General features: G+C 38.7%; 1 protein-coding gene across 1 annotated transcript; it reads right to left on the bottom strand.

The window, feature by feature from the left end:
• LOC5572614 (zinc finger protein 271) lies at positions 1 to 17,154 on the bottom strand. The gene is made up of 4 exons (XM_021838491.1): positions 17,052 to 17,154; positions 14,889 to 16,990; positions 1,870 to 2,112; positions 1 to 1,813 (listed from the first exon to the last, which is right to left on the bottom strand). Exons 1-4 carry the CDS (start codon positions 17,060 to 17,062, stop codon positions 1,494 to 1,496), a joined length of 2,676 nt encoding a protein of 891 aa, XP_021694183.1. The 5' UTR covers positions 17,063 to 17,154; the 3' UTR covers positions 1 to 1,493.
• Positions 17,155 to 17,731: the final 577 nt, after the last annotated feature.

The following is a 17,731-nucleotide window of genomic DNA, read 5'->3' as shown; positions in this document are numbered from 1 at the left end:
TTAGCGATAGGTTTAAGTAATTTATTGACATATTCCTGATTCTAAATGTATTGTACTTACTCTAACTGCTAGCTTTCGATGCTTAACCGAAATAAACTGATTCAATTTGATGCGTTTTCTTACGAGGATTGAGGCATCGTTATGGAATCTTAATGCAGTAGCGTTTTGAAGTTAATCAATTCATTCCTAAATCGCACAATGAATACAAGTTTGATTTAGAATAGAACGCCATCTTTTGGAAAGGCTCTCCTATTGAAGCGATACTTTTCGATATAAAGATTAATGTACAAAGGCAAAATTATTTGAATCGAGTTGCCGTCTCAACTCGTTAAGTTACGCTTAAATATTATCGTTTCGTGAACAAGGCGTCCTATTGACAATCAAGCGTGTAAAGTTCCATCAGAGATTTTATATTGTAAAGATCTGTTGAAGAGCAGATCTGTAACGATCCATCACATGATATTGCTCATTTATATTGGGAGCTTTAATGCCTCGCGAAGCAGAATTTAGTGTATTCCACTTCAATGATCCTTGTTAATATATCAGTGAATAAGACAAGTCTTCCGTGAGTATCGGACTCAACGTAAAACATCAAAATATTGTCCAATCTTTGACTAAGTCAACGAAAGGAAAAAAAAAACAAAATTGTGAACAAATACTGGTGAACTAAAAATAGAATTTAGTGCTGTACCATTCGATTCCAACTAGAATTTGTAGGCATTCTTTGCCAGATACACGTATTTCGACCTCAATTGTAAAGCCATCTTCAGAGACGTGTGCTAGATTTAGCTAGTGAAATGTTATCAACTCTTTGTGCATAGTTCATCATTGTACTTGCCATAATGACACACATAGAAATCCTATCAATTAAATCTGGAAATGCTCATAAAGCATTAGAGATTGCAGACTTTCTAGTTAAGGTGAAACATCCTGGAATCCAAAGATGTCAGATACAATGCCCCACTTGTGCCCCTACTTACGAGATATCCATACCAATTGAATCCGATCTTCTTATTTTAGGCTTGTTGTTTGTTGCTTCGTTTGCCTGCCTACAAAGAATCAGCACAATATTGAAAGATTCCAGGCTGCGTTACGTTAAACGTAAGAATCAGAACTTAGTTAACTTTTCCCATACAAACTTCAAACCATCTGCGGGAAATCTTTCCATAAATCAGGCATTATGAACTGAAACTACCATTTAGATACATGGCTAGAAAACCCAAGCTTTTCGTCTGAGAATCGACTACAGAACGAACTTGAGCTCCGCGCAGTATAAAGTATTCTCCGAGAAATGTCTTGTAATATAACATTCTCGTTGATTACATTTGACGCGCTGGTACTAAAAGCATTCCAATGCTTTCGATACTCAAGTTACCAACTAGGATATTAACTCACTATCAAAAACAATATGATAATGCGCCATATCCTATGAACTATGCAACTCTAGTGCTTGATTGTCGTCCAGACTTTCCTACTTGGAATACCCATTTTGCCTACAGAGCAGGATAGACCTGATCCCCACTAACACTGGTTGCCATCGGTTCAATGATAACCGATTGCGGTGGCAGAACTGGTGGCAGAACTGGTTGTGGCACTGTGAGTTGCTGTGCGGCAGCGGCCACTTCTGCCACGGCCATCGGTTTGCACATGCGTTGCTTCACGTGCCGTTTGTAGTTGCTACCACCCACAAAACGCTGTCCACATGTTTCACACGCAAAGGGTCGCTCACCGGTGTGAATCCGCCGATGGACCGTCAGCTGGCCTCCCTGGGCAAAACGCTTATCGCAAAAGTCACATTGGTATTTCTTTTCGCCTGCAAAGTAAACGTGATGAGATGGGTCACTCTTCCCAATTTATTAGGAAACTCACCTGTATGCGTGGTAATATGCTTTGCCAACGCGGTCGAAGTGGTCAACTGGCGGCCACAGATCTTACAGGCGTACTGCTTGTACTTTTTGCCTTGCATACCGACGTCGACCGGTGCCGCAATCTGGTCCGCATTCGGAATGAACAACTTGCTCTGAGGATTGAAATGCATGTTGTAATGACGCCGCATTTCATTCTTGTCCACAAAACCCTTCTGGCACAGTTGACAGATGTAAGGGCGTTCACCTACGAAGAAAGATGTTCTAAATTTATTAAAGGTTCGAAAGGTACAAAGTGGCTTTAAAATGGTAACTTTAGAGACCCCTTGCCTAAAAAAGACCAAACAGAGACCATAAAAGGACCGAACAGGTGCAAAAAGGAAAAAAGCCCAACAGGAAATAGGAGATGAGATGGTCGGGGTTCAGACAGACTAAACCAAGTGCTTTTTAATGGTTTCAGGAAAACGTATGCCAAGCATTCGAAATGTAGAAATATTGGCATCATTTGCTGTTATAATGTAACTTATTTCCTAGTTCTAGTTAATTTCAGATCTTTACGTTCATATATCCTTGAAGAAAAAAGTCACTTTCCTTGTCTGTTCAACAATTTCTCGAAACTAGGAAGTGTACCCTAATGATCGATCTCAGCGTCTTACTTTCCATAGTCATTTTATAGTTAATATTTGAGAGTAAAGTTACCTTAGACTTCTATTACAGTCTCCTACAAGATTCACTTTTCGGTGGCAAATGCAATGCTTCACAACGCCTACTTTCTACTTGTAAATTTTGCGAAAATTAAGCTGGAATTAGATTATTTATACCGCTGTTACAAATGAGGTATTTCTTATTATGGCAATGTAAAAACCATATTAAAATAAGATTGTCGCCACTTATTTCTACTCAGTGAATCTACTATTCATTTTCCTAAGAGTTCCTAAGCATTCCCTACGTCGTATATGATAATGATGTGTCTAGCTAGCTAATAGTAAGAGTGGCTACGGATCATTCTGGTTAGCAAAAGGCAAACTGAACGTCACCAATAGTATTAATGTCCACTTTGAATGGATTAATTATTTGAAATGGGCATCAATTCTATCAATGACGCAGAATGTCCGTTGGATCACATCCGAGATATTATTGCGTCTATGCCATATGAATCATGACGCGGCTTTAAGCAAAAAATGCCAAAATGTGATACCACCACTACAGGTTACGCCTTTGGTTTCCATCATATGGGCTAATGGATTATGCCCTCCCATCGCGGCAAGGTCGCATAACCAAGGGGAGGGAAGAACATCAAAAAACAAATTCCGGATAATCGAGTCTAAAATTCCGGATAATAGAATCCCGGATAATCGAGTCCCCGGATAATCGAGTCTCGGGATAATCGAGTCCGACCTGTATTAGAAAATATAGAATGCAAATGAACAGTTTAATTGTCTAATTAATGAAAATAAGAATTATATATTGAGTAACAATAAACTCGCTTCCCCCAACGTGGCTATCCTCGTTCGACAGGAATTTACACAACTTTGTACAGTGGGGGACCGAAATTCGTACACTTCATACAAATACACTCCAACCTCTTTTTACGACCGTTTTTTTACCGACGGTTCGTTTTACGACCACTTTTTTACGACCGAAATTCAGATTAACGACCGTTTCTATAAATGATCAATATCTTAATAAATATTCAAAATAGAGGATCATGATGTTCAGCAACATTGTTCAGTAGTTCAAGGGCTAACATATGGTGGTCATTGAATTGCGGAATTCTGCCACTAGGTGCCGCTAGTGAGCATCGAAATTTTGTTTTGCCGGTATCTCAGGATCCTGACTGTACGATAGTGAAAGATGATTTGCCATGTGTATGAGATAGATTGAATAATTGTAGATCGTAGTAGACATTGAATAAAAGGCCTTCTTGTTTTGATCGTAGTTCTGGAGTACAGACGTGTTTTCATTATGTACCTCCGACACTACATTTTGGCGACGAGGTTTAAATTAGGATATTGAGGTTGGTGTAAGTGGAATATTGAACAGTTAGTGAACTATTGTTATTGTGTGATGATTATATTTTGATGTTACTGATATTGGAAATTGGTAAGATTTGTTGGCGCCCACCGTTGGACATCGAAAGAAGGTAGGTGTTAAGTATAGAAGATTTACTGGGAGAGATCCGGCTCGGTGACAGCTTGGTGGGTGGCCGTAACGGTGTCTTTGTTTGGCGATAATGGTGTGGATGTTGAACTTTGATAGATTTGTAACAGAGGTTTTATTCCAAAAAAAAATCTATACAAACTAAAAGAATAGTTTTTCCACCATGTAATGGATTGAGATGGGGTTAAACAGCAATGTCGCGTGTCACATTTTTATTTTTGTAAAAGCAATGATTGCTGCGATGTATGTTGTAGTTCGTTCCTCGACGATATAATGTGAGGTAAGGGTGAATGTTTGTGAGCTTGCGACCTTATACTGAATAATTTGCTTCAATGGTAGAGTACCACCTCTGTGGTTTATCCTTGGGTAGAAAAGCGAATTCTACATTTTTCGGTAGATTTTCTTCCAAAAGAAAAGCATGAAAAAATCGTGTTTTATGCTTAGCTAAAATTAAAAAAATAACATTGAATTGTTTGTAAAAATAGAACAAATATGTGGTGTTGACAATTGTTAGTTTCGGAATTTTTGAATGAGGGAGTAAACTGGTAGATACTATTCTTTGTATGATATTGAAACTATTACTAGCGTTGATGATGTTTTTTGTTATTTAAACTTCCCATAGTTTTGAATGTTGGAATTGATTCAAAAGTTAACAAAGCGAAAACATGCCATGGAATATGTGGAGTTGAGATATAATCTGTCATGTATTAATGAGGTTTAGCTCGACTACTTACTAAACAAAAAAAATGGAAGCGCTGAAATCAATTTTACAAGAAATATTGGGTTTCTGACATTATCAATAAATGCAAAGACCATCATAGAACGAATATTTTATTTGGGTTTAAGAAATACTAAAGCAATCTAGAACTGTTAAGCAAATGTAAACTACAATTGAAAATGACAATGGAACTTCTAAACTGATAAGTCATGAATAATTATTGATACAAACGTATTGAAGGTTCGGAGTATGATATTAAAAAAAAAATATATGCCTCAGTATGCCATATGAATTATTAATCAAGGAAGTTCATGTTTATAAATCATGTTATGTATATTATTATTAAATATGTTAAAAGAACTTTGGGCAAAAAAAAATAGAAGCTTGACGCATTGCTGGCAAAAATATGCAGTTGAAAATGTCTGTTAGTTATGTTTTGACAGATCTATTTGCCTGACAAAGTAACTAAATGTTTGTTACTGATTGGGAATTGTAAGTCATGGAGACAAATTGAAGGTTTTATATTGAGTTCTATTATGTATTTGCCTGTGGTGTATGTCAATGGTTTTCTATTTATTGTACGGTGATTGAGGCTTTTGAAAAACTGTGTGTTATTTTCTGAACGATGGATGAAGATTATGGAGAGTAACTGTGTGCTATTTTGGATCGGCAACTGTGTGCCAAGGAGAGCAACTGTGTGCTATTTTTGGTCGATAATTGAAAACTATGGAGAGCAACTGTGTGTTATTTTCTTAACGATAAATGAAGATTATGGAGAGCAATTGTGTGCTATTTTGGATCGGCAACTGTGTGCCAAGGAGAGCAACTGTGTGCTATTTTCTGAACGATGATTGAAGATTATGGAGAGCAACTGTGTGCTATTTTGGATCGGCAACTGTGTGCCAAGGAGAGCAACTGTGTGCTATTTTCTGAACGATGATTGAAGATTATGGAGAGTAACTGTGTGCTATTTTGGATCGGCAACTGTGTGCCATGGAGAGCAACTGTGTGCTATTTTTAAACGATTGTTGTAAGCTTTATAGAGCGCAATAGAAACTGTGTGCTATTGAATGTGTGACAACTATATATTTGGGAAAGCAATTGTATGCTATTTTTGATCGACAATTATGAAGATGCATTTTGCGCTGTTCTCGGTCAGCTATTCTAAACCAGAAAAGCAACTGTATGCAAATACTGAGAAGAAACTGAGTGTCACGGAAAGCAACTGTTTGTTGTTTTTGGAATGACTATTCTGGAATGAGAGAAGCTATCGGTAACTGCAGCGCCATGGATATCAGCTTAGCTACTTGATCAGACATTCTAAAATTTGGTGCTTGACGATGTACATGTGCATATGATGCATAAGTGGGCCACAGCAAGTAAAGTATGCATTATTTACTGAACAACAAGTACGTGCTATTACAATTACAGAAACTGTATGCATTATTATAATCAAGAACTAGAAGCCAATTGAAAGCAATTATGTATTGTATTACGATCAACAACTGAGAGTCCCGAATAATAAAAACGCAATGAATTCGTATTGGTGGTCGTATTCAAATTTGAATAATTAAAAGACAGATTATATTGAAAAAAAACAACGTTTCAATAGGTATGAATAAATCATGTTTTGTATTAAAACCAACAGTGTGTGACAAATTTGGTTTTACGAATCTATTGATGTCAAATGATCATGGATAAAATGTTTGTAGCATCATTAAGAATTATCAACCCTGATAGCCTAGTAGCAAACGCTCAGCTATAAAACAATACCATATTGAGGGTCGTGGGTTTCAACTCCACCGGTCGTTGATCTCGTAATGTATTTTTGCTTACTACACGATATACAAATGCAGAGGTGTCCGATTGCCAAAGAAAGATCCTAGTTAACATTTGAGAAAGTATCCATAAGAATATTAAGCTGAAAAGTTCATCGCAAGATGAACATAATGTCAGAAAGAAGAACAGACGATGAAGAAACTTTGAATTAAATAGTAACGCTTGAAAACATGTTTCAATTATATTAAATTCTATGAGAATAAGCATAAATAAGTATACATTTTACACAGTTTACGTATAAACAAAGTAAGTAATTTGTATTTTGATATATTAATTCAGAGTGATTATAACAAAATGAATGAAAACAAATTGAAAAGTAATTCAGGAAGAGAGCTTTCTACAGCAATATGTAAAAATTTATGGCTGTGGCAATTTGTGCCGAGATCAATCAGAAAAAAAATGTCCATTGATGATCAAAGTTAAGTTTATTTTTCAGGATGGCCAAAATAACAAATTAAACAACGGTTACATAATCTTCTATGGCAAGAACAAGTAAAAGTTAAACAAAAAAGAGTTGAAATCAGATCATAAGAAAACAAAATTATATGTCAAGGCAATACAAATCTACAGAGTGCTTTGTTAAATTACTTTCAAAATAAAACGATTGCTTGAATTTAAAAACATAAACTAAAACTGAGTGAAGAAATGAGAGAGATTCTTTACTTTTATATAGTAAAGATTCACGTGGTTGTTGTTTTTTTATGTTTTAAATAGCATAAAAGTTGTTTCTTGTGTAAAAATTTTATAACCATGAATACGAATAAGATTAATGCATTGCTCTAAGTAACCAAAATGAAAACTATCCAAAATAAAGTTCATATAAAATGAACAAACATGATACAAGCCACAAGATCACTCTATAAAAATGTATAAATTGATAAATTAAAACCATTTTCCTGAGCCTGAGTCGAATTAGTATAGAGCATATTAGATCAGTTTACATTGTTTCAGTATGTGTTTCAGTGAATTCTAAATGATTTATAACGACATATTTGAAGATCAGAACGAATAAAAACCCTATCAAACTGTATCACAGGGGTTTACTTAACAATAATTTGCGCGATTGAATGTTACAGTAATTAGGCTCGAAGTATACCCAAGCTTTCTTTATTCCCCTTAAATAACGTGTATTAGACTTCAAAGTTTATCAGGTGGATACTGATATGTTTTCAGAACAATTGGTTAAAAAAAAATAATTCGATTGAAGCATAAATAATAATAATTAGAAGAAGAAAACTCTGGACGATAAAAACAGACATAATTACATCCAAATGAAATATATTCAATCAGAATTGGTACTGTATTGCAATGATAGGTGGGTTCACTTCCCATTCGGTCTACAAAGTACTTGAAATTTTCATGACTTTCCTGGATATAATGTATCTTATGAGTGAAGAAATCGTGAAATCTATAAAATAATGTCTAACGAAGACCCTGTTCTTCTGAATCAGTAAGACGTATAGAATCTCAGTTTTTTTTTTTTAAATGAGAGGCATACAAAATTCAAAGTGATTAGTGAATTTGTGCTACCAGAAAGTTTAATACTTTGAGTAAAGTGAAAAGAAAGAAACTTGATGAGAAATAGGAAGCTAAGTATATTATTGTAATGAAAAGGTAAACCTTTCTTTAATTTCAGGTTATTGGAAGGAAATGGAAGGAAAATTGTGCTGGGTTGGATAACAAGGCGGCGATTCATACTGGCGCGCAACTGAAAGAACATTGTACGTCAAGATGCAGATTGTGATCAATCTAAGAGAATGTAAGACCAAAGCAAATTTGATAGAAAAGGAGGAATTGTACGATAGTGAAAGATGATTTGCCATGTGTATGAGATAGATTGAATAATTGTAGATCGTAGTAGACATTGAATAAAAGGCCTTCTTGTTTTGATCGTAGTTCTGGAGTACAGACGTGTTTTCATTATGTACCTCCGACACTACACTGACCACTTAGAAAGATGGCGTCTTCGGCAAAGATGTTCAGTAGCTCAAGCGCTACCATAATAAAAGCTTCTTCTCTTCTTTCTGGCGTCACGTCCTCACTGGGACAGAGCCTGCTTCTCAGCTTAGTGTTCTTATTATCACTTCCACAGTTATTAACTGAGAGCTTACTATGCCAATGACTTTTTTTGCATGTCTAGTGTAGTTGTTCAGTAGCTCAAGCGCTACCATAATAAAAGCTATGAGATTCAAAATTTTGCCACCAGGCGGCGCTAGTGAGCATAGATCTTTTGTTTTGCGGATAGCTCAGGATCCTGGCCACTTAGAAAGATGGCGCCTTCGGCAAAGTTGTTCAGTAGCTCAAGCGCTACCATAATAAAAGCTATGAGATTCAAAATTTTGCCACCAGGTGCTAGTGAGCATAGAACTTTTGATTTACGAATATCTCAGGATCCTGGGCACTTAGAAATATGGCGTCTTCGGCAAAGATGTGCAGTAGCTCAAGCGCCATAATAAAAGCTTCTTCTCTTCTTTCTGGCGTCACGTCCTCACTGGGACAGAGCCTGCTTCTCAGCTTAGTGTTCTTATGAGCACTTCCACAGTTATTAACTGAGAGCTTACTATGCCAATGACTTTTTTTGCATGTATATATCGTGTGGCAAGTACGAAGATACTCTATGCCCTGGGAAGTCGAGAAAACCTGAGGAAAGTTGCAATTTACCAGTGATGATTGCTTGATAAATAAACTAGTGCCTACGTACTAAAAATCTGAAATATATTCTCTTTAATTTGCTTCAAATGACTTAAGTGATGAGGTGCTCCCTTAGCAGTTTTGCTAACGGGCAGTCAATTTGGACTTTTTTCAATATGTTTAAAGCTACACCCCAACCTCTTTTTACGACCGTTATCGGGGGGTCGTAAAAAAAATCGGTCGTAAAAAAAATCAGGGTTATAATTATGTTTTTGAAAAATGCCATGTCTAGATGCGGAAATACTGATTCGAGATATTCGGCAAAGTTGAAGCATGGGTTGAGAACTTTCCAAAATGGCCGTTCAAGTTTTCATATTTTGGTAATAGATGGCAACACTGCTCGATTGTTATCAAAAGAGCCAATTTTATGGGGGTGTGATATGCAAATGCCAAAAAATTTTAAAGATAACGATACCGAATGTTCACCAAAGTTGAAGGAAGTGTTGCGTGCCATACAGTCGGCCGAATCACAAATGTTCATGCGGCTGGCAACACTGTTTAAGAAGAATAAAGAAGGGATCAAAACCATAACACTTGAACGGAACAGAAAAATAGAATGCTTAGCACCATACCAATACTCTTCAACTGTTATCCAGTTTTTCATGAAAGGTTCAAAATTTCGTCGAAGCTGGCAACACTGCTTAAGTGAAATTGCACCACCAGGCAGTACAAGTGTGCATGCAACTTTTGTCTTGAGGATAGCTCAGGATCCTGGCCACTTAGAAAGATGGCGTCTTCGGCAAAGTTGTTCAGTAGCTCAAGGACTATCATTATTCTAGCCAAGAGTTTCGAGATTTTGCCACCAGGTGGCGCTAGTGAGCATAGAACATTTGTTTTCCGTATAGCTCAGGATCCTGACCACTTAGAAAGATGGCGTTTTCGGCAAAGTTGTTTAGTAGCTCAAGAACTCTCATTATTCTAGCCAAGAGTTTCGAGATTTTGCCACCAGACGGCGCTAGTGAGCATAGAACTTTTGTTCTGCGGATAGCTCAGGATCCTGACCACTTAGAAAGATGGCGTTTTCAGCAAAGTTGTTCAGTAGCTCAAGGACTCTCATTATTCTAGCCAAGAGATTCGAGATTTTGCCACCAGGCGGCGCTAGTGAGCATAGAACTTTTGTTTTGCGGATAGCTCAGGATCCTGACAACTTAGAAAGATTGCGCCTTCGGCAAAGTTGTTCGTTAGTTCTTGTTGGCGCTAGTGAGCCACCTGGTGGCAAAAATTTGAATCTCATAGCTTTTATTATGGAGGCCCAGATAGCCGTAGCCGTAAACGCGCAGCTATTCAGCAAGACCAAGCTGAGGGTCGTGGGTTCGAATCCCGGTCGAGGATCTCTTAAGGTTGGAAATTTTCTCGACTTCCCAGGGCATAGAGTATCTTCGTACTTGCCACACGATATATACATGCAAAAAAAGTCATTGGCATAGTAAGCTCTCAGTTAATAACTGTGGAAGTGCTCATAAGAACACTAAGCTGAGAAGCAGGCTCTGTCCCAGTGAGGACGTGACGCCAGAAAGAAGAGAAGAAGCTTTTATTATGGCGCTTGAGCTACTGCACATCTTTGCCGAAGACGCCATATTTCTAAGTGCCCAGGATCCTGAGATATTCGTAAATCAAAAGTTCTATGCTCACTAGCACCACCTGGTGGCAACATTTTGAATCTCATAGCTTTTATTATGGTAGCGCTTGAGCTACTGAACAACTTTGCCGAAGGCGCCATCTTTCTAAGTGGTCAGGATCCTGAGCTATCCGCAAAACAAAAGTTCTATCTCACTAGCGCCGCCTGGTGGCAAAATCTCGAATTTCTTGGCTAGAATAATGATACAGTGGGATTCCGTTTTTGGCATGCTCCGTTTTTGGCATGCTCCATTTTTGGCACCCCCCGATTTTGGCAACAAAATGGATCCGTTTTTGGCAATATTTTTGAATACCATTAAAATTTGTAAATTTTTGTAAATATTATTGTGCCTCCTACATTAATCATTTGAATAGTACGTCAACTACATACCGATTACATTCCAGAGCTCCATTTTCGTCGATATTCTCCCAAATCTCACCAATTACTAAAGGCTCCCGAACGCACTCATTTACTTCAGGATGGTCATTGGTCATGCATTCGCAACGCCAGTACCACACCTAGTCCTCAACTAGAGACTAATCTTTTTTCTTAGGCATTCATACTGAATGACCAGCCCACTTGAGTCTGCCACTAAAATAAATCACTTTTCTTCAGATTTGGAATAGCTTGTTTGAACAAAGCACAAGCACCGAAAAAAAGCAACAGAAAGTCTATGACTCACACAGAGTTCATAAATTTTCTTTCAACTTTATATCTCACTGTGCTTATATTATATAATATTGAAGGTTGTGCTTTTTAAGGTATGCTTTCATAAAGAAAAGTTTTACAAATGGATACACACGCACAGTAAAAATGTATCAAACAATATTTTAATACATTAGCAACTCTTCAATCAAAAATATACATATAAAAGTTTAGGAAATTGATTGACAACAATAAATAAATCGTTCTACATCTGTGTTGTTCCTTAAGTTTTTCAACTACTGAACAACTTTGCCGAAGACGCCATCTTTCTAAGAGGTCAGGATCCTGAGATATTCGTAAAACAAAAGTTTCATGCTCACTAGCGCCGCCTGGTGGCAAAATCCCGAATCTCTTGGCTAGAATACTGATAGTCCTTCAACTTTGCCGGAGGCGCCATCTTTCTAAGTGGTCAGGATCCTGAGCTATACGCAAAACAAAAGTTGTATGCTCACTAGTGCCGCCTGGTGGCAAAATTTTGAATCTCATAGCTTTTATTATGGTAGCTACTGAACAACTTTGCCGAAGGCGCCATCTTTCTAAGTGGCCAGGATCCTGAGCTATCCGCAAAACAAAAGTTCTATGCTCACTAGCGCCGCCTGGTGGCAAAATTTTGAATCTCATAGCTTTTATTATGGTAGCGCTTAAACTACTGAACAACTTTGCCGAAGGCGCCTTCTTTCTAAGTTGTCAGGATCCTAAGCTATACGCAAAACAAAAGTTGTATGCTCACTAGCGCCGCCTGGTGGCAAAATTTTGAATCTCATAACTTTTATTATGGTAGCGCTTGAGCTACTGAACATCTTTGCCGAAGACGCCATCTTTTTAAGTGGTCAGGATCCTGAGATATTCGTAAAACAAAAGTTTCATGCTCACTAGCGCCGCCTGGTGGCAAAATCCCGAATCTTATAGCTCTTATAATGATAGTCCTTGAGCTAATGAACAACTTTGCCGAAGACGCCATCTTTCTAAGTGGTCAGGATCCTGAGATACCGGCAAAACAAAATTTCGATGCTCACTAGCGGCACCTAGTGGCAGAATTCCGCAATTCAATGACCACCATATGTTAGCCCTTGAACTACTGAACAATGTTGCTGAACATCACGATCCTCTATTTTGAATATTTATTAAGATATTGATCATTTATAGAAACGGTCGTTAATCTGAATTTCGGTCGTAAAAAAGTGGTCGTAAAACGAACCGTCGGTAAAAAAACGGTCGTAAAAAGAGGTTGGAGTGTATTTTATTTTTTATTAAAGTAATAAACGTAAATTTGTCAAGAAAATTCTTCGCGTACTTTTTTATTACTATTGTAGCAATATATGAACAAAAAATTGTAAACAAAAATTTAAGTATTTTATCAGTTTTCGGAGGATTTTGGTAAAAGTGCGCAGAGTTAGGGGCCCTCACGGTAATGTACCCTTTGAATATTTTTCATTAGAATTTCGTAAAGCTTATCTTGAGGAGTTCGTTGAGATTATTTCAGAAAGTAGGTTGGGAATTCCAATCGATTATTTATGGTTATAGCCGAATTGATAGATAGTTGAAGATTATTGGAAAATTTAATAGTAATTCTTTTAGTGGGTCTGTCAATTATTCATCTTGGTTGTCTCCAAAATGTATTCAAATATGTTGGACATAAAATTATTTCCTAAGTTTTGCTAGAATTTTTAATAAACATATCTCCCAGAATCCCGACAAAAAGTTTCACATTTTTCGTCAAGAGTTCTCCCAGAAAGTTATTGAAGACACTCTACATCTCTTGATTCGTTTATTTCGAAATCACACTAAGTTTGTCTTTAGAATGACAAAGAACCGCAAACTATTTTTGTCTTGCTGTTTGAGTTTGCCTATGGTTTCTTTTTAACCAGATCACAAAAATAGCGACTTAAGTAGGGCTGGTAGCGGTCCGACAGCAAAATAATAGTGACTAAAATTTTCAAAAAAGAGACCAAATAGTGACTAAAAAGTGACTTCATATATACTTGTGCAGAATAATAGTAGTGAAATCCGATTTTCATACAAAATGCTCAACTTTGGCATGCTGTAACTTTTTTTCCCTATAAGCAATCGACATGAAATTTTGGCAGAGAACTATAAATATCCTAAATTTTATTATCACAAAATTTGATAATTTTTACACTACCTGGTAAAAATTTAACCACCACGTGAAATCGCGCATTTGGGTCATTATGCCAAACGGGGTAGACTCGAGTTCCAGTCAGTAGAAAAAATCTTCTGGAAACTCAAAATTCATTGACTCTGAAGAAAGAAATTATGGCAAAACTCTTCGGCAATGATGTCAAACTTAGTCGTCAAAACTCATTAAAGCTGAGTTATATGCCAGAGCTGCGGAAAGAATTTCTGAAAAAGCGCTATGCATTTCATGGAAAAAATCCAAATTCAGTTCGAGGGAAGGATTGTTTGACATTCGTCACAAAAATTGTAGATAATTTCCTAGACGAGTTTGAGGAATTCCCGATAGAATCGGAGATTTGAAAATAGTAGTGGGAAAAATCCCAGAAATTTTGTTTTTTAATTTGATTCTTACTAGCTCACAAAGTAGCTCTTTTTCGATGAACTCGAGAAAATTTGAATCAGGTGACTGTTGCACAATAGAATAGTAGAAAATGACTAAAATGGATTACAATATTCTAGATATGTATGTATAGAAAAAAATCGTATCACTAGAAACAAATAAATAACTCTTATTTGAAACTTATTTCGAAACAATTAGCCCATGCGCCCATGTGTGTTCATGTAAAGACTATTTGTCTTTTCCAAAGCACATATTTGGAGTCAGTCGTTTGAAATCGTTGAGATACAAGGGTACGCTAAATCCGCGAATAAATTTCTGGCGTGTTTGTGGACATTTTTTGTAAAAAAAAAATTTAAGCAATTTAAACAAAAATCTGAAATATTTTCTTGGTAAATTATTATAATCATAATTCCTGAACAAGTTTCTAACAAATTTGATAAATATTTTTTGGTTGTAATTTCAGAGACGTTTCAGACTTCTTTCTTGAAAGACTTTTGTTGGGTTTCCTTCAAAAGGTAAGTCGAAGGTCCCACCAGGCTATTGAGGAAAATTGAGTCTTTTTGAGACTTGCAATAAAACAGAGACCAGGCGAAATCCGGCGCGTATTTTATTCGAAGAAAAGAAAACTTACTTGCTGGTGGTTACTAATGGAAGAAAATTTCTTCTCTTCGAAGAAATTGTTCGCTGGACTTCACCTACAAGTCTCTAAAAAGAACCTTGCCATTCTCGAAAATGATCTCCCAATCAAAAACTTACCGGTATGCAACCGAGTGTGAATCGTCAGCGTGCCCTTCTGGGTGAACGTCTTGCCGCAGATGTCGCACATGAACGGGATGGCCGCCTTGCCGTGGTTCTTCACGTGGCACTGCAGGTTTTTCAAATGCTTGAAGATCCGGTTGCACATCGTGCAGGACATTATCCCGGGCAGAGTGTGCCTAAACTCGTGCTCCACGATTTTCTCCGAATCGCGGAACGTGAGATCACAGTAGCGACACTTGGTTTCCGTTATTTCCGCTTCGTGATCGGAGCGGACGTGATCTAGGGCCAGCTGGAGGGTTGGGAAATCGTTGGAGCAAAGCCCGCAGAAGCACGGTCGGTTGGCTTCCGTTTCGGTGCAAGTCTTCTGGTGCTCTTCGAGCTCTTCCGCTTCTCGGAAGGTAGTCGTGCAACCTTCGCATATGTGTGGCTTTCCGGCAAAGTGTTGCGTACGTGTTCTGTGATCCAGAAGGTGCCCTATTGTGCGAAACGTCTTTCCGCAGCCCTCGCAATTGTATCTGGCATTCTCGTCGTGATTGCGGCGCTCGTGAAGTGCTAACGTCGAAGCTTTCACAAACGCTCGGCCACAGGTTTTGCAAATGAAAGCATTGCTTTTGGTGTGTAAATTTTGATGCTTTCTCAGACTGCTGAACAACGTGTACGATCTATCACACTTTTCGCACTGGAACCGTTTGATTCCGTTTTCAATGACCACTTTGGCGTCATAGGCTTCGGTCATCTTTTCCGCATCCAGGATCTCATCTGCTTCTTTTTCGGCAGCGTGGGTCCTCTCGTGAGCCTGGCAATTGGCCAGAGTAGCAAAACGCCTATCACAATAGACGCATTTCACGGCAAGTCCTTCCTGATGCTGTCTCAAGTGCTCGGACAAAACTCGGCCCGTCGTGATCTTCATATTGTCGCACATCTTGCAGTAATACGGTAGCCACTCCTTATCATGCAATGGCACGTGAGCGTACAAGTCGTCTCGACTGTTCCCCACGAAATCATTGCAAATGTAGCATTTCAATTCCCGTTTCATAAAATCCGGATCACTGGAACTCTCCTTAAGATGACGCTTTTCGTGCGCTTCGTGATCGTGCTTCTTCGTGAACTTCTTGTCGCAGAACCGGCACAGGAAACGCCGATGCTTCTCCATGTCCTCGTCGTACTTTTTGCTGTGCATTCGTCGCATATGGCTTGCCTGGGCCTGGGCAGATTCAAATCGAGCCGCACAGTAAACGCATTTGTGCCTTCGAGTCTCGTCGTGCTGCCGGAAGTGGAAATTCAAGTCCTTCAGTTTGGTAATCTTTCGGGACGTACAAACGCTACAGTTGAATGGAAGCATTTTCTTGTGTTTATCTTTTAGGTGCTTCTGCAGAGCTGTCCTATCCTTTTGATCCGCGACGCAAACGTAGCATTTGATATCATTCTCGCTCTCGGATCCCTCTTCGTCTCCATTGAGCTTCTTGGGACGTCTTCCACGTCGCTTCTTTTCCTTGGCGATAGTCTCTTTCGGAGGGCTATAATCATCGTCATCATCCATCGAGGACATAGAATAATCAGAATCAAATCGATCTTTACTGGCTGTCGGATGTGGAAAGCATTTCGCCTTCTCCACCTGTTTGGCCAGCGGTTCACAATCGTCATCGCCCCAGTCGTCATCCGAGCTCAAGTCCTCCTCCTTCTTCACGCTCTCGCTTAACTTCAGTCTTACCTCCGTCTTCGAATCGGGTTCCTCCACCGGGATCTGCACTTCCGGCATCGCCTCTTCTACGGGTTCTCTCTTGATGGCGGCGGCTTCCAACTTTTTCGGCAGATCCTCCACCAGTTTGACGTCCAGCGGAATTCCATGCATGAAGGGAACCGGCGGAACATACTTTTCGTCCTCATAATCCTCCTCCTCTTCCTCCTCGTCGCTTCCGTGGACACTCAGCGGTTCGTCCTTGATTTCGACGTCTTCGTTTTCGTACAGAAGCAGCGGCTGTTTACTACTGCTGGAGGCTCCTCCCGAAGCCAAGGGATTACTGTTCGGTCCGGCCGGTGCATCTTCCTGCTTGACGATGTAAATCTCCTCCACATCGTTGTTGGTTGGAATAATGTGTCTGCAAGTGAAATAATATCGGTTTTACCAGGGATAACTTGTAAAAATGCAAAATTATTTACCGAAGAAGCATTATTTTCTTTTTGTTCCTCCCTCGACAACGTAAACTAAACTGACAAGCTTTCAGCTGGCTGTCAACTTCTCAGCTGCACACTGAACGAAAAACTTCCATAAAAAATCGCACTGCTGCGCCATCTGTGTGTCACAGTTAGAAGACTCCAGGAGTCCCTGAACCCAACAGAACAGATGAAACACTGGCATAAAATTAGAGAATCGAGCATTTATTATGAATAAAATTGCAATTAAACTCTTGCCAAAACCTTATGAGCACGCTCGACCGGTCAATAATAATATTTTTGCGATTCCGTTGCAAATCTCTGTCCAATGGCCTGCTTTTCCTACCAAAAAACCAATGCTGAAAAGTGCTACTTTTCAGTACTGTTTTCGGTGCTGAAAAGTAGCACTTTTCAGTACTGTTGGGGAGGCGTCAGCCAAATTCTTCTTCTTGGCATTAACGTCCTCACTGGGACAAAGTCTGCTTCTCAGCTTAGTGTTGTTATGAGCACTTTCACATTCATTGACTGAGAGCTTTCTTTGCCAAAAGTTGCCATTTTCGCATTCGTACATCGTGTATTTTACAAGGGGGAAATCTGCAGACAGATACCCTGAGAAGGTACCTCAGGGAATGCGGGAATGACGTACCAACGACGACCCGCTAAAACCAGCCTATGCACTATGCTTG

The sequence above is a fragment of the Aedes aegypti genome, chromosome 1 (genome assembly GCF_002204515.2).
Source record: "Aedes aegypti strain LVP_AGWG chromosome 1, AaegL5.0 Primary Assembly, whole genome shotgun sequence".
Classification (NCBI taxonomy): Eukaryota; Metazoa; Arthropoda; class Insecta; order Diptera; family Culicidae; genus Aedes; species Aedes aegypti.
This window is presented reverse-complemented; position numbering and strand designations above follow the sequence as displayed.